At 43.1% G+C, this 23,363-nt stretch overlaps 1 protein-coding gene across 9 annotated transcripts in view; it reads right to left on the reverse strand.

Moving 5' to 3' along the window:
• The window catches only part of NKTR (natural killer cell triggering receptor), a 42,373-nt gene extending 19,651 nt beyond the window's left edge, over window positions 1-22,722 (reverse strand). For 3 of the 9 annotated variants that reach the window (XM_059481647.1, XM_059481406.1, XM_059481321.1), the window contains exons 1-6: window positions 22,667-22,722; window positions 22,309-22,388; window positions 11,366-11,440; window positions 7,114-7,221; window positions 6,468-6,512; window positions 4,734-4,821 (exon numbers count right to left, since the gene is read on the reverse strand). In XM_059481647.1, the coding sequence (XP_059337630.1) occupies window positions 4,734-4,821; window positions 6,468-6,512; window positions 7,114-7,221; window positions 11,366-11,440; window positions 22,309-22,366 (374 nt within the window). In that variant the 5' untranslated portion in view covers window positions 22,367-22,388; window positions 22,667-22,722. Of the gene's footprint in view, window positions 1-4,733; window positions 4,822-6,128; window positions 6,157-6,467; window positions 6,513-7,113; window positions 7,222-11,365; window positions 11,441-11,846; window positions 11,917-22,308; window positions 22,389-22,666 lie in introns of those variants that run through there. The other 6 variants (XM_059481789.1, XM_059481720.1, XM_059481486.1 and 3 more) reach the window with 4 other exon arrangements.
• Between the last annotated feature and the right edge of the window lie 641 nt (window positions 22,723-23,363).

Here is a 23,363-nt window from a genome sequence, read left to right on the forward strand (position 1 = left end):
CATTCAGAAATAATTTGTAAATTCAAAACAAGAGTACTTCCAAAGTATTTTATCCTTCATTTAGCAGATCAAAGTGGTTCCTTTGTTTCAGTTTATGAACTGGGCATGGCACCACACAGTAAAACATTTTTAGACCAAAAAATCCTATTTAGTTCTGAGCAAGAAAACAGAGCTTGAGAAACACATTAAACCAACAACACCCTCAATAAGGAAAAAAAATCTGTCAGTAATAGGAAATCAGACTCAAGTTTTAAATAGCTGTGGAACAGAGAGAGACAAGAACTCCAAGCATTTGAGCTGATAAGGAACAGAATCCAGGATCCTCTTTGGGTTGCACTAAGGGCTTATTCCTCAGCACACTCCACAGCTGAACTAAAATTAAATAATTATGACACAAATTTCCCTCTTTTCACAAAGAGGTTATTTGGTTTTCTTTCCTCTTGCTGCTTTACTCTGCCTTCTGCAGGGGCACTTGTGGTTTGCTGCAAATGGAGTTTGGGAGATTTGGTGAGAGGGGAAACAGAGCTGACAGTGGGAGGAGCAGGAGCCATTGATGTTATTTTATTGCCTCATTTTCACCAGAGCTGCACAATTCTGCAATGGGAATTCCTCACTGGCAGGTGGGCCACAGGAATGATGGAATGGCTCTGAACAGACAAGAGATTTCCAGAAACAAAGAGAAGGGAGCACATGGCTGCAGAACATCACCCAGAGGGATGCAGCCACTGAGCTGGAAAACCCAGAAGAGCCCTGGGATCAGCTCTGTAACTGCTGCTGACGATGGCAGCAGCAACTCAAAGCAGCTACTGGAGATACAGAAAAAGAAAAGATGATTCTGGAGTGGTTCCTGCCAATCTGCCCCATCCTAAGGATTCCTAGCTCAGGACCCACATGGAAACAGGACAGTTACAGATTTACACCCCCACATGGGTTTAGAACACTTGTAAAATCACTGAGAGTTTTACAGGAAGTTATTCACAAAAAAATAAATCAGAGTGGAGCTCCCTGAGTCAATTTCTGACCTGGTGCCTTTACAACTCTCCAACACAAGCCTGCAGTGAGCTGCTACAAACCTCTGGGTACAGAAAACTGAAATTGCAGGGTTTTACACATCTAGAGGGATTCTCTCTGGATCCTTTCTGCTGAACTGCAAAGTGCTGTGTTCCTCCAGAGCAGGAAGTGTTCCTCAGGCACATGAGAGCAGACTTGGCCTATTTACAGCACAAGTGCATGGAACTCACAATCCTCCCTCAGCTCCACTTTCTCCTTCCCACCCAACTGTTGCTCCTACTCAATTAAGGGAAAATAAAAAAAAAAAAAAAAAGGAGGAAAATACTCTCCAAGCATTAAACCCAGCACTTGTGATACTGCACAGACATTTCTGATCCTTGCAGCTCTGCACTGTGCCACTCTCCAGCACACCTGGATTCAGTCCATGCTTTCCCCTGAAGCCTCCAAACATCCCTTCCATGCCTTTTCCCTGCCCAGCTCTCACTGCTGCCCATAAATCCTCACAGCTCTTTCATGCCACAGAAATCCCTGACTACTCCAAGACAGCTGATGAGTTTTTAGGATGGCTCAGATGCCTGTTTACATTAAGATGAGTCTGGAGATTCTGTTTCAAGTAAAACTGTCCATTTTAAATCAACCTTTAGGCATTGAATTCTTGTGCCTGGTTTGCTGGTGCAATATGCCAAAGAGACATTTGCTCCCTGATTATTTAAAGATTCCTTAAAGATTCATTATTCCAAAATACAACTTTTCTCTGGAGAGCAGGGAATTCTGGTGAATTAACAGAACTCTATAGTCAGGATCCAGAGAAATCCCTGACTACTCCAAGACAGCTCATGATTTCCTATGATGGCTCAGATGCCTGTTTACATTAAGATGAGTCTGGAGATTCTGTTTCAAGTAAAACTATCAAGTGAACTTTAAATCAACTTTTAGGCATTGAATTCTTGTGCCTGGTTTGCTGGTGCAATATGCCAAAGAGACATTTGCTGCCTGATTACTTCCTTAAAGACTCATTATTACAAATACAACTTTTCTCTGGAGAGCAGGGAATTCTGATGAATTAACAGAAATCTATAGTCAGGATCCCTGCTACTATTTTAGCCCTACTTGGACAAACTGTCATAGAAAAGAAAATCACTTTTTTGCACTCCTTATGTGCCACATTAGATGTGTATAAGATACAGAGTTCTCATCCCTGAAAACAAACACAGAGCTCTAAGGAAGCTCAGATTAATTCTCTCCCTTTCTATACATTTAATCAATGAAATTAAATAGGCACAAATACAAAAAAATAATAATCTAAGGCTACCACAGAATATTGCCTTTCACACACTCTTCAAGTTAAACATTTGAAGATTTTTTCCTAATGATAAACTACAGAGAAACTGAGCATTACCGGGAGTATAAAAAACACATTTTAATTTCAGCTTAAAGCGTAAAGGAAGAAAATATTTTATTATAGAAAACTATAGATTCCCTAAAGTATTCAGAAAATGCCACCCAGCAAGAGTAACTGCTTTAATAAAGTGTATTTTCTAGGGAAGGCACAAACTGCCTGGATAGAACTTCAGGAGCTGTTTCCCACCTGGAGCCCTGATTCTCTCCTGGCTCCAGGGCAAGCTGGGGCCTTTTCAGACACCAGAGACCCCAGAAATGTGCATGGGAAGGCAAAAGCTCCAGAGCAGCCTCCTGCTGAAGGCCACAGAGCACACCCCAGGAGCCCAAAGCTGAGCCTAAGCAGAGTAAATGCACCTCTGGATTCCTGCAGAGCTCAGCTGAACCCAGCTCTCATGGAAGTTTTTAGGTTTCTTACTCTGCCTCAATTCCCACTGAACTCACACTTCTCCTTTAAGTGATTCTATGAAAAAAACCCAGAATTTTTCAAGGAATCTGCATCTTTCAAAATACTTCTATATTTGATCAAAGTGCTTTTAAATAATCTTCATTTATTGGCCTGTGTTAATTATAATTTAGTATCCAACACAACCTAGGGTCGTTTTGGTGTGTGGGGAGAGACAAAGTGTTTATCTCTGATTGAACAAGCTGAGCCTACCAAGCATCAGGGCAAGAAGATGACTTTGGAATCAAATGCAGGAGAGAAAAGAAACTTTAGAGCCCTCAAATGACAGCTGCTTGACTGATGGGACATCATTAGGTTTTCATGTTTAATGTTCAGATAAGCTTAAAAATGGAAAATTGAGGCAAGAGAACCCAAAGGCAAGTCATCAAATAAAAAATAATGAAGCAATGCCTTCAGAGAGCTTATTAAGGCATGGAGTTGTATTTATATAAACTGTTTTCCATATTAATGTGCACACATCCTTTCAGATTTATTGTAATGAAGCACAACTTGTACAATTTCCTTTGAAGGGAACAGAAAAGAAGCTTTTGAAAGAATTTTATCTCTGTGAAATGTCTGAACAGTGCTAAGTGTGAGACTTTCTTTTAGGTTCCTATGCATCTTCCATTTTCAGGACATTTTTTAGGAAAAGACCGAAAAATGTTTCTTATCTGAACTACATCATATCATACTGAAGATCTTTTTCAGGCAAAGGAAAAAAAACCAAGATTTTTGAGGACAATTTACTCCTTTACTGAAGACAGGGAAGCGCCATTCATTCTTATCCCCCAAGAAAGATGGCAAAGAAAAAAAGACTTTTTTTAGTTAAGTAACTATGCTAAAATTGACTTTTCAAACCCCAGTGTTGTTGCACAAAGTATTTCTGGACTAAAGTTATCAACCTGCTCTTCCCAAATACAAACTGGTAAACATTAACAGGAGGCAATTTTGAGAAGGGAGATAACAAAAGGAATAATCACATCAAAGTTTGCAAGCTTAGAAAAACTGATACTCAACCTAAAATAGACCTGCTTTGAGCTGGAAACCCTCAATTATCAGACCTGAGTGTTTTACTTATGAGTAAAAGTGTAATTTCTAGAATGTTGTTACTAGAATGACATTTTTTAAAAGTAATGAAAGAAAAATCTGGTTATCAGCACATCAATCTACATAGTGTTGGTAAATGCAGCACTATGTAGAATTATCAGACCTGAGTGTTTTCCTGAGTAAAGGTAAAAGTGTTTGCTGTAATTTCTAGAATTTAACAGAATGTGGTTACTAGAATGGTATTTTTTAAAGGTAATGAAGGAAAAATCTGGTTATCAGCACATAAATCTACATAGTGTTGGTATATGCACAAGTTAATGGAGTTATGATGTATTAAAAAAGCATGTCAGGAACAAATACTCAAATAAAATAGTAATAGTAATCGTAATAATCAAATAAAAATTCCCATTCTTCTCCTGAAAAAACCCAAAGAAAACAGCCCCCCCAAAATCATAAATCATCATTTTTTAAAGAGCAAAACCATACAAACCACCTCTAGATCTCACTCCCCCTCACACACAATGCTCATCACTGTCATTTGCAGATAACCTGATGAGATTTGTGCACCCACAAAGCAAAGAATCTATTTCCTGGCTGCTAAGAACTGAACATAAATCATATTTTTTAGGGGAAAAAAGCCACAAAGGAAGAACACCCATGAATGCCACAAGGAAATATTGATCTCTAGCAATTCCTAGCGCAGGTGCCACTGATTCCCAGCCAGGACCAGCTGGAGAACATGGATTTCTGGAGAATTTAGCAATACCATCTTTCTCATGAACAGCGCTTCTCTGTGTAAGAAAAGCTCCACTGTGGGATCACTTCTACTCACATGAAAAATTGGGAACCATTGGTATGTTTCCCTCGGTTTGCCATTGACAAAAGGAACGCTCTGTCATGTTTGAGAATAAAGTTTTCATCTGTTTGAAGAAAAAATATGTTTGTCAGATTTTCCCTGGTAAGGGAGGCAGGTTGTTTTCTTAGTAACTTATGGATGCTCTAAGGAGAAATTCTGCTGCTGCTGGAGAAAGGGAACAGGATGGAGGAAAAACAACAAGCAGGTTGAAACAAGTCTCTTCAAATTACACTTGAGACAAAACTTTCGTTCTTAAAATGGTGCAGATAAAGTGCAAACATTTCTAATTTCAAATAATTCATTATGAGTATATTCAATAAACATTAGGTAATGGATTTAAATCCTGAGTTATTTAGGTAAGAACGAGGTTGGCAGAATTATTGACATTCTAAAACAGGAATTAACATACATGATGCTGTTATTTACACTGCAGGTGGAAAGGTCAGGAGAAAAAGCTGATTATTTCCCTGCTATGGCACACTAAAAATGCCACGTCTACACTCAAAACTGGAAGTCTCAAAGCATAGAAGGGAAAAAAAAACCTCTCTATATCTCAATCTAAGTATAAAAGACAAAACTGAACATGCATTTTATATTGCAGTGAGTTAGAGAGGAGTTCTGGTTGTACAGCAGAATATAAAACCAGATCTTCTCCAGGTCATTTCCAAAGATAAAAATACCAATTTGAATGTACAAAGCTATTCATTTTTAGATCACATATCAAAACACAATCCTGCATATTTAGCACTCACCATGGGAAACAAACCCTGAGTAACTTTTAGTAAATGGATCTGTTCAAGCCTTTCCTTGACTAAAAACTTCAATAGTCCCACATCAAACTGTGTCTCTTTTTTAAGAGAAACTTAATTTCATGCATCTAACCACACCCAGAACCAGAGGCTGTAAATAAATATATTCACTATCCTAACATTTGAATATCAGTAACCACCTGCTTTTTTTTAAGAAATAATTGTATGTCTTTAAACAAATAATTTAAAAACTCACCATTTTCCTTCCAACAGACTTTTACAGAGGTAATTGTACATTTATTTATCAATTCTTTGCAAGGAAAATGACTTGTGTAGCTTATAAATAAAGTAAAAAATTAACCCTAAGCATACAAACCTTGAGTAGGGAAGGGGAGGAAAAGGGACATTAACAAAAGAAGAAATCACTGTTTAGAGCTGGAATTATGTGGATTTTCTCTCAGAATAAGTCATTAACCCTCAGAAAGGTTAGACACAACTCTTTATTTCTCCAAGCAACACAGATATCCATCTACAAAGGGACTTAGCAGTTGTCTATAAATTTACTAGGGAGGGGACAAGGGAACAGAGTTTGAATTTGTGTTACTGAGCTTTTGTCTCTTACCTTTTCATTTTGCAAAAGACCACATTCTCTATAAACAAAAGAATATGTTGACAGTTTTAGGCAGGAAGATAGGAGTTTATTCATGAATAAAGTTGCCTAGCCTCCATGCTGAAAGTCATGTTTAACCAATTATGTTAGCCTTAATTAATTGTCAATTTAAGTTAAATATTAACAAAAATTATCTGGAAGTCATGCACATAAAAGGAATTCTCATGCAACATTAGTTTCATGCAAAAAGGTGATCTATGAGTGAACCTGTTTTCATTAAGTAGTTTGGGAATCAAGACTTGTTTATCTCAGGACTGAACAGAGAATCTGCAAAGACATATTTGCTCTTACCTTTGAAATAGCCACCATAAATAGATTCCCCTCCTTTTCCATTACCTACAGATTAAAAGGCAGCAATTAAAACTTTTTGTTGAAAACTTTTTGTTTCATTTATACAAAAGTTGTGCAGAACATTCCACCAGCACTTGACTCTCAAAATAGGAGATTCCCTCTTCAGGCTCTTTTGGTCAGGACACAGTGAAAACAGACATTTTGGTAAGGACAGGTATTTCAGGAAAGGAACAAACAATCCAGGAAAACATTCTGGAGACATTTCTACTCATTCAGTGCTTTATTATTATTTTAATCTTATTCAAACAGTTACATTCCTGTACCATCAGAATTGCTTGATGCCTGTACTGCAGAGCCACAAGTGAGAAGCAGTTCAGATCAGAGTCTGCATTTGAATTGTTTTAATAAGATGGAATATCATAAAACCCTCCAGTGAGGAGTTTTTAACACACTTTTCTAAAGCAATATTATATCAGCTGAAATATTTTAGAACTTCAAAAATTAACAATAAAATGGATGATCTATGCTATACTTCACACAAATGAAGTATTTTTATGGCACTGTAATACTTTTGTGGTGTTCTCTGAATTTATGAACACAAAAGTGATAACATTTCAAACTTGGCAGTTTTAAAATCCCATTTTACCTTCACTGAAGTCCCCACCCTGAATCATGAAGTTTTTAACCACACGATGGAATGTGGTGCCTTTGTAGCACAGCTTCTTCCCAGTTGTTTTGCCAATTCCTTTTTCACCTGCAAGAAGGGGAAACAAAAAGAATCCACAGATTGTCACTGCACAAATCCCAAGGGTTTCCCTCCCTAGTTCTAATGGACATGGCAGCCATAATTAAAAGATATCACAGTCCTACCTGATGCCTTTTCACCACCCAGAAGGGGATCTTTACAAGGGAACTCTGAGGTGAAAATTAAGTTGTTTCTTAAAAAATTTTCCTCTCCCCTTCAAGAAGGAGTGTGTAAATCTATTCAGGACGATTTATAAAAAAACAAGAGGTCAGGATAATGGTGGGTTAACTATTTTCTGTGGGTACAGCTACACTCCTATGCAGGTCACAGTAGCCTTTGCAAACCACTCTCACATCTGGATGTGCCAGATGATTCCCAGCAGAAAAGCCAGGAAAGCAAGTTTCAACTCAGTTTCAATGTGACCCACACTTGGAAAAGAGGGATTGAGCTAAGCTCCAAGCTTCCTTCCACACCTTCCCCAAGCCTTGCACAGTGTCTGCACACCCCTTTACAGCAGCTGCAGATCAGGTGGGCTGGAGGTTTTTGAGTTACTGATCCCACAATCTCAAGTTTCATTTGCACTTCTTCCAAAATTCAGAAGAGAAGCTGCCCTGGGCTCATGGATGAGGTGACAATGACTGGCAGGGTGAGGTTCTGGGCAGTGGGTCCATGAGGGATTTGTGCTGCTCAAGAGACACTGACTGGAGCTTCTCAGAGGAGGGGAGCTGGCAGAATGTGCCAATTAACAGGCAAAGATTATAATAATAATATTATGCACTGTGGAACATTTAAAGCCCCACATTATCCCCACGTACAGGGACTGAGCTACTCCAAGCTTCCACACCTTCCCCAAGCCTTGCACAGTGTCTGCACACCCATCTACAGCAGCTGCAGATCAGGTGGGCTGGAGGTTTTTCAGTTACTGATCCCACAATCTCAAGTTTCATTTGCACTTCTTCCAAAATTCAGAAGAGAAGCTGCCCTGGGCTCATGGATGAGGTGACAGTGACAGGCAGGGTGAGGTTCTGGGCAGTGGGTCCATGAGGGATTTGTGCTGCTCAAGAGACACTGACTGGAGCTTCCCAGGGGAGGGGAGCTGGCAGAATGTGCCAATTAACAATAAAAGATTAAAATAACAATATTATACACTGTGCAACTGTTAAATCCACATGTACAGGAGATGCAGTGTACTGAAACATGAATTAACAGGATGAATAACAGGACAAATAACCCAAAGTTCAGTTTCACACCATCACTGGTTCTGGAATAGGTATTTGACATTTCACCAAACATTCTGCACCCTCAGAAATGCAGATCCACTCATTACCCAGAGCCAACACTCCCCTGCTGCCATCTATTACTGTGCCACCCCAATCATCCCAAATTTGCCATTCCAAGCCCAGCACTGCCAGGATAAGGGCACTTTGTGGCACAAAACCCACTCAGGGCACTGCTGTTTATCATCCCTCACTCATGGAATATTTATTTATTAGTTATTTACCTGCCTCTCCACACCCATAACCCCAATCCACACCTCCTCCCACCCTAGTTTTGATTTCCACATGAGTTATGCAAGCAAAGCTGTTTCTGACAGGGATGGACACACTCCTCCCCTCTTTGTGCAGCACTGAAAACCTTCCTCAAACACCACCACGGAATATCTGCCTGCATGTTTGGCCATGCCTCAGGATGTCCCTCAGGGCCATGGAAAATGCCCTCAGAGATGGGATCCTGCATGGCACTGAGCTGGAGCAGTTACAGAACATCACCAGGGCTGCCTCTGCTGCAGACCCACAAGTGAGAAGCAGTTCAGATTAGAGTTTGCACTTGAATTGCTTTAATAAGATGGAATATCATAAAACCCTCCAGTGAGGAGTTTTTACACACTTTTCTAAACAAATATTATATCAGTAGAAACATTTTAGAACTTCAAACACTAACAATGAAATGGGTGATCTATGCTACACTTCACACAAATGAAGGATTTTTATGGCACTGTGTAGCCATGATATTTTCTGAAAAATCCTTTCCTTAGGATTTTTCCTCCTGAGAAAGCTGAGAGGCCTCAGGAACAAAATGTAAACATTGATTATCTGCTGCTGTGGAATGCAACAGGTGCATCTGGGATTGGTCTCATGTGGTTGTTTCTAATTAATGGCCAATCACAGTCAGCTGGCATGGACAGAGAGCTGAGCCACAAACCTTTGTTATCATTCTTTCTTTTTCTATTCTTAGCCAGCCTTCTGATGAAATCCTTTCTTCTATTCTTTTAACACAGTTTTAGTGTAATATATATCACAAAATAATAAATCAGCCTTGTGAAACATGGAGTCAGATCCTCATCTCTCCCTCATCCTCAGACCCCTGTGAACACAGTCACACACACTGTAATACTCTCATGGTATTTTCTGAATTATATATTATGAACACATAAATAACATTTCTGTTCCTTTTAAAACTGAAAATTAAAGCTCTTAAACAGAGCTGGTGGTGAGCTGGGAGCTTTGGCAGTGGCCAGAATCCCAGTCCCTTTTCTCACCCCCATTTAGAGCAGTGCCAGTGCTTTCCCTTCCCAGCCAGGTAAAAGCCACAGCAGTTGTTCCCCTGGCAGGGGCTGCAGCACCTCCTGAGCTCAGACACCCCCACACCCCCCACACTCTGCTCTGAGCTCAGCTTCTCTTCTGCTCCAGCCCAAACACCAGCCTTGCTCTTTCTGCTCTAGACACCCGTGAATTTTGGCAGGAAAAGAAGAATCCTTGCTTTGAGCCCATCCTGCCTAAGCAGCTCTTTCCATGGCCTGCAAAGCCCTTGGCAATGGGATGGCAGAGGGGAACCGGCTGCCCTGGCAGCACCTGGACTGGCAGCTCAGTGTGAATTGGGTGCCAAGTGGTGCCACTTTGAGATCAGAAGGGAATCAGCTCCTGGCAAACACCACAGCACGTGGGCCCAGCTTTGTTCCATAGGTGGGCACATCTGCAAGGCCAGCTGCTGGAATTGAAAAGGACATTTCCAGGGGCCAAATCTACTTCTGAGAGCAGTGCCAGGCTCACTCTGTCCTCCTCCACCTGCCAAAAACACCCTGGCTTGGTGATGGCTTTGTGCAGATTCTGTGCTCCAGAATGGGAGAGCATCCCCTGTCCACTGTGATTCACCTCCTCACGTGGGCACAGGCCTTGCAGATGGCTGGGGTTTGTACTTGGATAAACAAATCATTATTAACAATAAAATCCACTATCAATTAAAAATCCACTATCAATAAAAAATCCACTATCAATTAAAAAAACCCCATCAATAAAAAAACCCATCAATAAAAAAACCCCATCAATTAAAAATCCACTATCAATTAAAAAACCCCATCAATAAAAAAACCCCATCAATAAAAAAACCCCATCAATAAAAAAACCCCATCAATTAAAAATCCACTATCAATTAAAAAACCCCCATCAATTAAAAATCCACTATCAATTAAAAAACCCCCATCAATTAAAAAAAACCTATCAATAAAAAAACCCCTATCAATTAAAAACCCCCTGTCAATAAAAAAAAAACCCTATCAATAAAAAAAAACCCCTATCAATAACAACCCCCCTCAATAAAAACCCCTATCAATAAAAAAAACCCCTTATCAATAAAAAGCCCCCCATCAATTAAAAACCCCCCATCCATAAAAAACCCCCATCCATAAAAAAACCCATCCATAAAAAAACCCTATCAATAAAAAACCCCCTATCAATTAAAAACCCCCATCAATTAAAAACCCCCATCAATAAAAAACCCCCATCAATTAAAAAGCCCCATCAATTAAAAAGCCCCATCAATTAAAAAGCCCCATCAATTAAAATCACTACTTATTATTAATTTTAAACTTATTCAAAGAATTACATTCCTGCACCAACAGAACATCACCAGTGTTGCCTCTACTGCAGACCCAGAAGTGAAAAGCAAATGTATGCTCCCAAATGTATGAAATCTTTAAAAAATACATAATTAATAAAGAAAAACTGGTATTTCTGCAGGCTGTAAAATAATCCATAGAAGCCTCACTGTTGGGCAGAAGATATTCATAACTGCCAATAAAATCACTATCAATATAATTATTAACATTAAAAATGTTATTTATTAACAATAAAAATCTGAAATATCAGCTACATACCTGAGCACAAGCAGAGAAAGTTCTTACAAGTCTTTGGACAAATGTCTGAGAAGAGCTGAAACATAATTCGACCAACTAGAAAATAATTAAAAAAATAATTAGAGTTTTAGAACTGTGTGGAATAAGAAAATCTGCATATAAATCAATCTGTATGTTCTAAAATTGTAATTTTCTGAGAAAAGGTTACTTTATCAAGCAGAATAAGAAAATATCTTAGGTATGCATATATTAGAATACACAGCAAGAAAGAAGAATAATAAAAAATAGATAGTAAGTAATTAAATTCCATCCAATTTATCAGCAGACCTGGAGATTCCATTGTGATTTGAACCTGGAAAGCCAAGCTGATTTACTAAAATACTTGAATCATGTCAGATCTTTTCCATTTTGCAAATAATTTCCCATAAACACAGGTCCTCAGAGAGCTGCAGCAATTCCCTCCCCAATTAGTGTGTTTATCCAAATCCATGAATAATCCCACTTGCACACTTCTCCCTGTGATCATTGCCTGCAAACCCCAACTGGCTGAGCTCCATTTGTGCTGAGGATTTCAGGTGCACGGCCACTCCTGTAGAAGTCCATCCGAAAATCCTTCATTTTTTGCCTCACAATTGTCATGAGAAAAGACCACCGAAGGGTTAAAGCTGCTGAGCTGGTTGGGAAGGAGTTTCCTGCTTATCTGGTGTAAGGTTTTCTGTGCTGTCTAGGTGGCCTGGAAAGGCCCAGGGATGGCCTTGAAGAGCCGACGCTTCAAAGGACGAGGAGAGACTTCTGATCTTGTCTCGGTCTTGGTGTTTATTAATTGTTTATCTAAAAGATTTTCTTTCAGCCTGACAGAGGTCTGCACAGCAAGTCAGCCATGGGCACACTCCCGAAGCCCCCGGGCGGTCACTTATCTTTATACCCGAAGTTACATGTACAATATTTATTATTTTTCCCCAATACCTTCTACCCTTATTAACCGGTGCACTTCTAGTAATAACCAATCCCAAAGTGCCACCATCACCACAGAAGATGGAGGCCAAGAAGAAGAAGAAGAAGGACAGGACACACCCCAATTCCTCCATCTTACTTCTTTAGACCCCCCTGTACCAAAATCCTAAACCCTGTGTTTTACACTTTAACTAACTTATCCCTTCACCATTCACCCAGTGAATTCCTCCCAGTCCTCATACAGGTGTCCTTTCCTGTGTAGGATCAAAGCCCTGCCACCAGACACTTCTGGCAACACTCCAGGATTCCCAAGCCCCCCAAGGGTGGTCTCGGCCTCTCTGCACCTCCATCCTGAGGTGCTGAGATCCCACAATCTGGTGTGTTCACAGGTGATGTTTGCAGAACAGCCATGCTGTACTCGAAGGGGGCATGCTGCCCTTTTCTGCACAATTGAGCTGCACTTTCTTCCAAACTCCTGAGCTGGCTGGACTGAGCTCTGGGGTGGCTCCCCCCCGCTCCATGAGAAGATCCCTCTTGCCTGTCTTCAACCACCGTGACAGACCAACTGAGATGAGAATCCCCTCATCAAGGAACCAAGAACCCCTCTGGCACCCTATTGGCACCCCCATGGCACCCCCATGGCAACCTCCGTCCAGAGACTGGGACTGTACTCCCTCCCAACTCAGGGAGGGGGAAAACTTAACGTACCTGTGAGCATTCGGCCATGAAAACAATGGACTTCTCCCCTCCATGGAAACCTAATTTCAGTCACCTTCCCCCAGCCAAGAACAGGATATATATTGGGGTTCGGTCCGACTGTCCTTCGAGATCTCCCCAAGACGCGTTCCAGCGAGTTTCGGCGGCGGGACCCCGAGGACATCACGTTTTGGTAGCTATACCCCATTCCCTGACCTCCTTTCATCCCTTTTTCCTTGTCTTACCCTTCTCTTCCCCGGATCCCTTAACCAAACACATATTTAGCTGTGGTTATAATCAATAAATTGCACCTTGTTGATTTGTTACTGCAAAACCCCTGTGCCTTGTGTTGGTTATTTTTGCACCCAAAAATCATTCGTCACCCGTTCATTTCGGGCGGACCTTCACAACTCCTGGCCTAAAATCCTTCCCTTCAAAAAACCCAGATGGATCAGAGATGAAAGGCAGGCAGGAATAATGCTCCGCTTGCCAGATATTGTCAACTAAATATTTTCTCTTTGCTGCTGGTGGTAGTTGTGTTATGGACCTTCCAAATCTATTAAAATACTGCTGAAAAGTGGTTGAATATAAAGAAAACTGTTTTTAAAATTGATTTACGTTTTCTATTTTATTTTCCAAGATAGTGGGATGTGAAGTACTAAAAAAATCCATGACAAACTGCTCCCAAATGTACGAAATCTTTAAAAAATACATAATTAATAAAGGAAAAATTGGTGTGTCTGCAGGTTGTGAAATAATCCATAGCAGCCTCAGTGTTGGGCAGAATTAAAAGGAGACCAGCAATCATCTGGCAATGAGCACTACACTCTAGTGGTGCACACTGGTAAGACTTCATTTTAAAAAGTAACAACTCCAGGAATAACTTCTCTCTCCTTTAAAAAAAAAAGTTCAAATGTATTTCATTCAATACTTTAAAAAAAATAAAATTGAGAGGCTTCTAAGAAACTGTATTCAATTTTAAGGCTCTGTCCAAATATATGCAATTATGAGATGGTGAATTGTTGGCTCAGAAAGGAAGAAATAAAATAACAGCATCAGTACTTGATAATCTTAGATAAAAATTCAAGATGCCTTGAGCTGTTGAAAGGTCTGAATCTCATTAGGTGCAGCAAGAATGTTCTCTGAGCATTCATCACCACAGCAGGAAAATGAAAAGGAAACTGAAATGAAAATGAAAAGGGCGGGGAGAGTGTCCAAAGAATGAAGAAACAGAGAATATTCAAAGATCCCCCATCAAACAGCACTGCTGTAACCACCAGTGTGACACAAGGGCTGTTTGCAGGTGAGGAGAGCACTGAGCTGTGAGGATTGAGCATTCCTACAAGGAGCACTCCACACAACACAGCTCAGCTGAAGAGTTCCCAGTTTCCATCCCAGCCCAGGAATTCAGGAGAACACAAATCCCACTCCCATTGCTCTGTGCACAAACTGAGCAGGGACTGAGCCACGGAGCTTCAGAGCCACCTGCAGCTCGGAGAGAGTCGTGGAGGAGAACCCAAAATGGTTTGGGGTGGGAGGGACTTGGAAATTCATCCAGTCCCAGCTCTGCTGCCATGGCAGGGACACTTCCACTGTCCCAGGCTGCCATGGGACACTTCCACTGTGCCAGGCTGCTCCAGGGACACTTCCACTGTCCCAGGCCCCTCCAGGGACACCTTCCACTGTGCCAGGCTGCCATGGGACACTTCCACTGTGCCAGGCTGCTCCAGGGACCCTTCCACTGTCCCAGGCTGCTCCAGGGACACTTCCACTGTGCCAGGCCCCTCCAGGGACACCTTCCACTGTGCCAGGCTGCTCCAGGGACACTTCCACTGTCCCAGCTCCCTCCAGGGACCCTTCCACTGTGCCAGGCTGCTCCAGGGACACCTTCCACTGTGCCAGCTCCCTCCAGGGACATTTCCACTGTGCCAGGCTGCCATGGGACACTTCCACTGTGCCAGGCCCCTCCAGGGACCCTTCCACTGTGCCAGCTCCCTCCAGGGACCCTTCCACTGTGCCAGGCTGCTCCAGGGACACCTTCCACTGTGCCAGGCCCCTCCAGGGACATTTCCACTGTGCCAGGCTGCTCCAGGGACACTTCCACTGTCCCAGCTCCCTCCAGGGACACCTTCCAGTGTCCCAGCTCCCTCCAGGGACACCTTCCAGTGTCCCAGTTTGCTCCCAGCCCTGTCCAACCTGGCCTTGGACACTCCCAGGGATCCAGGGGCAGTCACAGCTTCCCTGGGCACCCTGTGCCAGGGCTCAGCACCCTCACAGGGAGGAATTTCTACCTGCTATCTCATGTAAACTCATCCTCCTTCAGTTGAACACCTTGTCCCACTGCTCCATGCCCATGTGAGTCCCCCTCCAGCTCTCCTGGAAGGTCTCCCTGGAGCCTCCTCTTCTCCAGGCTGAACAGCCCAACTCTGCCTCTGCAGGAGGATTCCTCCTGCACTCACTGTGAGAAGTCACACAGGACACTTTCCAGGGAAAGAGCTGGCACTGCCCCCATTCTGCTCTCAGCCCAGTGCCAAGGAACTGAGGGCTGTCAGTCCCTGCAGCCTCCAGAAGGGACTGGTGCTCTGAGGCATAAATTGTAGAAGGATTTTGCTGCAAACCCAGCACATTTAGCAGCAGCAGACACCACCACCATTGGAAGAACTCTCTGATGTTCCTGCAGATGACAAGGCAGAAGATGGAAGGAGCCATTCATAACTTCCAGCGGTATTTTTCACCGGTGCTTTGTCAATAACAAATCTGCCAGGTGCTCATAAAATCACAGAATGATCCCTGCTGGAAGGGACCTTAAATCATCCAGTTCCACGTGCAGGGACACCCTGCACTAGATCAGGTTACTCCATGCCCATCCAGCCTGATCCCTTAATCCTACAAATCGTAATGCACACCTAGCCAAGATCCAAGGATGACAGATCCAGTTCACGAGATGAGGGCTGGATAAAACCTGCAGCAGCCACACCAAATGCTGCTCCTGAGACACAAACCACACTCTGGGAATCCATCTGCTGGGTTACTGCCTGCATTTCACTGCAACTGCATGAACACCATTATCACTGAGAGCTTGTGTTTTCCACTGACAAACAGGCAATGAAATGTGCCAGAGAAAGATCAAACTCATTTTCACACCTTGGGCAAAGATGCAGAAAGAACAGCTGCTAATCAAAAAAATAATACAAGTATGTATGATTAGCACCTACAAATCTTTCTCTTGTCTCATCTCTCATCAAAAAAAAGAGAAAAATCTCATTTTAAACTTGGAACTGAGGTACATGCTGATATAACACAGATAAAAAAAGCCTCTGAGATGCTGTTATTTCCCCAGATTTAGACACCTCTCCTCTGAGATGATCCATTCAGTGCAGACAATTTCAGTGCTTTCTTCAGCTTCATTTCCCCATGCAAAGGTTCAGTGATGTGATCAGGGAACAAGCTCTCTGTGACTAACCACAATATTTGCACAGTAAATTAAAATCAACAAACAAAAATCGCTCCAAAGTCAGTCCAGTAAGCAAAGCTGCTCACAAACCTACCCAGAGTCCTCAGCTGGATTTAACCAAGAAATGACAGCACAGACACCCCAACTCCAGGCTAAAGGAAAAACTGCTGGGATTGCACTTGCCCATTATTTATGAAACAATAATTTGATAAAAGTATTATCTGTAAGCAGGCTTTGAACTTATTTTTTAAAGAATCAGAGTAAGTGGTGAAAGAAATATGTGCATTATTTAAGTGATGTATTATATAAGTGATGCCTATATAAAATCTGTTTGGAAATGATGAAGTGCTCTCTGCAGCTAATGAGCTGCACCAATTAGAGAAACCAGAAGGCAAAATGAGCAAGAATAATCCAATTTCAGAACTCTGTCTTCAAACTAAAAGATGATTTTTTTTCTTTTGTTTTTGAACTCCCTAACAATTTTCCAGCTGAGGAAGAGTTAGTACTTGATTCTAATTAATCAGGGTAGGAATGTCCATGCTATACTGCAATAAGGGCTCCTGCTAGCAAAGTTTATTAAAATAATCATTGATTTCAAATATTTATTGTTTTCAAAGGTAAATCCTCTAATTTAGCTGCTTAACCTTTTGGAAAAAACCCTTTGGAGGCAAACACACATTGTTTCAAGTTATTTTCCAAGTAATGGGAAGTGGTTTGCTACATTTTATTATGTTTGAACCCACAGGTATTGAGTTCAGCTACAAACTCGCAAAACAAACCTGGTTTTTCAAAACTGCATCTACTGGATTTTATCTTTTCTCAATTTCTGAAGAGTGAACCAAAGCAGAGGTGTTTTGCCAGCCTATCAGCAGGAATATCCTGCTGAAGGAGAAAGCAGGGATTCCAGGCAGGGAGACAATGATGCACAGCCCAGGACGGCTGCCAAGGGCCCAAAGGCTCAGACACATTTGCATACAAGTTCCAATAACAGCTCGCTAAAAGGACCCGATTTGAATTTTATTAATTTGTTTATCCCTAAATCTGTCAATGCTAAAGCATATGAATTTTAAAAAAAACTGCTTCAAAGTAGAAATTTGGCTCCAGTTTTCAAGGAAATAAAACCTTAGTGTGGAACAAGAATGGATTTTATTTAAAATTTAAAAAAAGAGTTTGAAGAATGGATGCCCTGCTGCCCTGAGCAGGGATGTGCAGCCCTGACACAGGAACACTTTGCTGACACCTCCACACCCCAGCTGCCCCCTTTGCAAGGAAAAGCTCCATAACCTTCTCTCTAAGCCCATTCTTCACAAACACCACCTGAAATCCCCTCCATCTTCCACACAAAACCAAACTTATTTCAGTCCTGCACACACCAAACAGTTGTGGGCTCAGTTCCCAGGGATATGGAAGTGAGAGGCTGCACTTGGCTCCTGGAGAAGAGGCTGATCAATTTTTCTTTTATTGACTGCTCCAACTTGTTCCAGACCTCAGGGTGAGACTTCAGGGTGTTTCACCCTGCACTGACAATTCCACATGGTTATTCTGAATCATTTTTTTTATTGAATCAATTCCTTTCAAATCTCCATTTCCCACCCCTGAGAAATGTTTTCTCCATATGGGATCCCCTTGGCTCCTGCTGTCCCGCACACAGTGGCTTCATGGACAGCCAAAGTTCTGGCTTCTATTTTCTGCAAATATATAATTTTTTCCCTTCTAAAGACTGAAAGTTAACATGGAGCCAGTTGAGAACAGTTTCTGTCTTTAGGAATTTAACAAAAACCCCACAAGGCATCACTGGGTCTATTACTGGAGGCACAAGAGAATGATTTTTGCAAGGTTGCTCCTTTCACATAAATTCATAGCAGCTGAAATCCCAAAATACATCAAACTTCAGGCTAAAGTGAGCAGAGAGAGAGAAGTAAGGAAAGACCAGACTGTTCTGGGAAGGGACACATCCCAGGAATGAAAGAAAATGAAGTGGAACAAATCAATGAGCCAAGGGTCAAACAGTAACAGAGGACAGGAGGAAAAAAAAAAAAGATAAATTATTCTATGAATAAGAATGAAACAAAGCAAAACTGAGAAATTTACCAAACTTCATGATGGATGAAACCAGTCAGGGGGTGGGAAAAAAACTTTGGATGGTCACAGGAGCTGCTGGAGCAGCAGACTGCATCTGTGACATCCTGGTGGGACATCTGTTCCAATTACCACAGTACCTGAATTCTGCAGCTTCACACAGATTTTGCCTCACACAGTAAAGACAGAATTATTTAAACATGCATCTGCTGCCATCCCAAAATTCTTGGAATACTGTAAGCACTTAAATCCTGTGTGCACACTCAAAATCCACTGGTGGGGGGCCCAAAAGAAAGGAGCAGCACTATTTGAGCCAGCATCAAAAGAAATGCTTCTTCCTGATTTGTTTTCCATTTGCCCTTTAAAAATTATGAGCCACAACCTGCATTCATTACAAAAATGCTGAACAGGCAATTTCTTTAAAAGCAGACTAAATTTAGCTCTAAAAACCACCAAGCCAACAAAGTTTGCCCCACTGTAAGAGGCAAGTACAAGCTGGCACTGAGTTTCATTCCAAGGTTCTGTAGCTGTAGTGAAATAAGGACACAAAAGCTGTAACAAAGCTTCTGGAAACAGCCAAAGCAGAGCTGCACTCCTGCATTCTCCAAGGGATCTTGTGAGAGTAAAAGTGAGCTGACTTTGGATTGCTCCAGGTATCCTGGCACAGCCTGGGCAGGCACAGCCTGCAAGGGTATTGGAAAGAGGCTCCCAATATCACCAGTTGGATTGTGCCTGGGCCAGTCTGACCCTCGCTGCTGGGCCAAAGGCAGCAGCTGTGGTGTGTCACCCCAGAGATACCTTGGTGTGTCACCCCAGAGACTCCTTGGTGTGTCACCCCAGAGATTCCTTGGTGTGTCACCCCAGAGACTCCTTGGTGTGTCACCCCAGAGATTCCTTGGTGTGTCACCCCAGAGACTCCTTGGTGTGTCACCCCAGAGATACCTTGGTGTGTCACCCCAGAGACTCCTTGGTGTGTCACCCCAGAGACTCCTTGGCTTGCTGGTGGTTGCAGCTGGGCACTGAACAAATCCAGGCTTGTTAGGAACTCCATTTAGCTCAGGAGGAATGGCTTCAGGTGATGGTGAAGAGAAAAAGGAGAGGATTCTGCTGGAGGGTTTAATGTCCAGAGGTTTATTCCATGGTTACAGAGATCTGAACGTGAGCAGCTGCTCCAACAGAATCCCGGCCGCATGCTCTGATGACCTTTTTAAGCTCAGGGACAGGGGAGGGGAGGTCCAGGTGAGCACCAACCAGGTGACAGGGGCAGGGTCTCAGGGGAAGATGACACCCAGACAGGCCAATGACCCCCGGGCCTGAGGGGCATCCTTTGAACTTGACCAACCACACGACGCCTTGCTGGAATGATAAACCTGATTGACAGGACTCACTCAGCATGGGGGCAAGGGGGAAGGGAGAGAGGTACAGGCACACCTGGGGGGATGACCTGGAAGGCCAAAATGGGACATTACAGCACACCACAACACAAGGGCAGAGCCAAGGCTTGGCAGCTGCGTGGGGGGAATGGCTCTGGACTGGCAGAGTGTAAAAAGGGAGAGTTTTGTGTTCTGCAGGCACAAAGATGCACACAGGGCTGCAAGGGGCACATCCCCTTCTCTCTGCATGCTGTGGGGATGTTGGCTCAGCTTTTCAGGGCACACAAGGTGGGGCAAGGCCTTTTTTCTTGGCTAGCAACAAAATGCAGGGCTGTTCTGCTGCCCACTCCTCCTGAAATGCAATAAGCTTTTTTATCAGCTTATTTACTAAAGTCAAAATAAGCAAAATGCTCGTTTGGATGAACATTTGAACAAATAAAAAGTGATGCATTTCACCACTCCTCCTGAAATGCAAATAAGCCTTTTTATCAGTTTATTTACTGAAGTCAAGCAAAATGTTCATTTGGAAATCTGCTGGCAGTGTAAAAGTTAAAATGAATCCCTCACTAGTGCCAGCAGGAGAGCACATCTCTCAGAGTTAGTGCTTGGTGTCATCTGGAAGCTCTGATTTACCACTTGACTCAGCTTTTGAAGGTCATCTTAAAGCTAAGAGAGCAACATTTAAGCTTTTTAAATATATCCTTAAATCCTGAGCCAGAGTTGCATGGTGAATTGATAAACAGGCACCAGAATAAAGCAGCATGAGCAGACAGCACACAAGTCCCAGCACTAATTTTACAAACTGGCATTTTTCCTGCAAAAACCCAAGCCATGAGTCAGGTGGAACGAACACTAGCAGGGCTCCAAGTTTGATGTGCAGCTGGGAGATTCTTGTTATTTTCAAAAGCAAATAAATGCAGGCAGACACAAAGAGAGCCAAAGCCCTGGGTCTGCTCCAGGTGAGCCAAGCTCTGCAGCACCAGGAACAGCAAGGCTGCAGCTCCATCAGCCACCAAACCCAAATCCACTTTCACTGGGGATGAACAGCTCAAGGCTGAGGAGGGGACGAGGCAGGAGGAGAGATTATGAAATGGGAGCAGCAACCTGTGCAGGGAGAGCAGAGAGAACAGCACGGGGAGAGAGCCTTCACATGGAGCCAGAACAAAAAAAAAGCAAACAAACCCACACCAAACCTAAAAAGATTAACAGCAAATGAGATTGAGAAGGAATTGTCTTTGCCCTAAATCAATCCCATCAAGCTACCATTCCTAAGTGGAAACCCACCCAACCTGAAACAGCTTTAGTTGTCTCATTCCATAGTAAATTCCACCTGAAATTAAAGCAACAGATCACATTAAAACTCCATTTACATCCTCACTGGAAGTGTTCAGAAACCACAGTGCCAATCAAAATAACTCAGAGAGGAGTTCCAACAGCAACAGATTTGTAGATATGCCCTATCAGGTCTCTGAAGTTAGAACAGAGCCTCTCTTCTGAAACTGTGGTGGAAATAAAACACTGAAAGGGTTTCAGTTGCATCTGAATGAGGCTGAAATTCATGTCTGAGATATAAGCTCTTAATTCAAAGGTTTTCAGAGAAACATTGAAGCAGAAAATGAAAGTGAAAGCCTAATGAAGCCGTCACATACATTCATTTTTCTAGAGACAAGTGGTAGCAAGATAAAGCACGGAGTATGTGTGAGACAACTAATATGCATTGATAAATGCTCGTTCAAAGAGATGGGTGAGAAAATCTCCACTCCCATCTTAACAGAGAGGGGGAAAACACAAGAGGGAACCAAGCTGCTGTTCAGCATTAAAACTCAAGCCTACTGCTTCTGGGCATTACACTTGTATAGGGAAAATATAAGTTAAAAGATGGATTTATTTTAATTATTGGATTTTTTTTTTAACAGGCCAGCTGGTGAGGTGTTCTGTGCGTCTATGATTAAATGCTCGGTTCTTCCTTTACATTCAGAAGACGCATTTTGAGCAGGACAAGGAAAGATTTAGCCCAGATGACCTCCTAAGTTCCTTCCCAGTTCTAATTATTGCATCATTAAAAATACTTATAGGAGTAAATATCCAGTCTCTGCTCAGTCTGCCCTGATTTTCCACAGTTTACAGAAGTGGCATAACAAAGATATAATAGAAAATATATAACACATCACCAGACGTCTTTTTACCTTCAGAACAGCGTTTCTCAGCCCTGCCGAACCTTTATATTCACGCGTGCAAATAAAAATCGATCTCAAGGGGCAACGAGGAGCATCCAGCACCCCAGAAAACAGCCGAAGTTATTAAAAAGTAACTCAGAAATAACGCATCAATGGCCAAAGTCGCTGCTAGCGGCTTGGGCCCACGATGCAGGCAAGCCCGTGATTTAAAAGCCCCTTTAAAAGCCTTACCTGGCTCCCTGTTGATCTCTATCTCGAAGAAGCACTGGGGCCGGTCCTGCACCCCCATGGCCGCCCCTCGGCCTCGCCACCTGGACACAAAGCACAGAAGGAGCCCTCGCAGTCCCTCCCTCCGTCCGTCCGTCCGTCCGTCCCTCCCTCCTCACCCAGGGCTTCAATTACAGCGGGGCGGCTCCGCCTCAGCCCCGACCCCGGCGGCGGGGGAAACTCGCTCTGAGGGGAAGCGGTTCCTGCCGCGAACGCGCAGCCGGGCTCGGCGCCGTCAGCGCGGCCCATCCCCTCCTCCTCCTCCTCCCCCTCCCAGCCGCTTCCCAGCCCGCCCCATCGCTCCCTTCTCCCGGGGTTTTACCTGGCGGCTCCGGCGCTTTGTCCCCTCACGGCGCGGCCCCCTCAGCCCCCGCTGCCTCCCCGCCCCGCCGCCAGGCGGCGCCGCCGCCGCCCCCGGCCGCCATTACCCGCCCGGCCTCAATGGCCGCGCCAGGCCACGCCCCCCGCTCGCCCTGCCCGCCGCGCTTTCCCGCCCTCTGCGTGAGGGGCCGGGGGGCGGTGCCGTGAGGGACCTCCCCCGTGCCGCGTTGGAAATTATGAATGTTTAATTAATAATAATAATAATAGTGTGAAAAATAAATCCAGCTCTTAATTCATGCTTTGCCGGGGTGGGTGGGAAAGGGAGTGGCGCCGTGAGGGGAAGAGGGCTTCGCTCCTTGCTAGACATGGCGTGAGCGAGCTTCTCCGCTGCCGCGTTTAAAACGATGAATGTTTAAAAAAAAAAAAAATTAAAAATCCAACTCTTAACTCATGCTTTCCTCCTGTGGGAAGTGTAATTGCCTGTAAGTGAGTTTGAATCCTGGAAGTAGCGGCTCGATTCCCCCTGGTGTTTTCCCCTCTCTATACAAATGGGAGTGGGAATTTGCTTGCCCACCTCTTTGAACGCGGCTCGGGGAGCACAAAGGGGCTTTACAGAATACATAACGAGAATAAATAGCATCATAAATAAGCTTTGAAGAATAAATACAGTGAATAAATAACAGAATAAATAACCTTTA

Source organism: Ammospiza nelsoni, chromosome 1 (assembly GCF_027579445.1).
Source record: "Ammospiza nelsoni isolate bAmmNel1 chromosome 1, bAmmNel1.pri, whole genome shotgun sequence".
NCBI classification, from domain to species: domain Eukaryota; kingdom Metazoa; phylum Chordata; class Aves; order Passeriformes; family Passerellidae; genus Ammospiza; species Ammospiza nelsoni.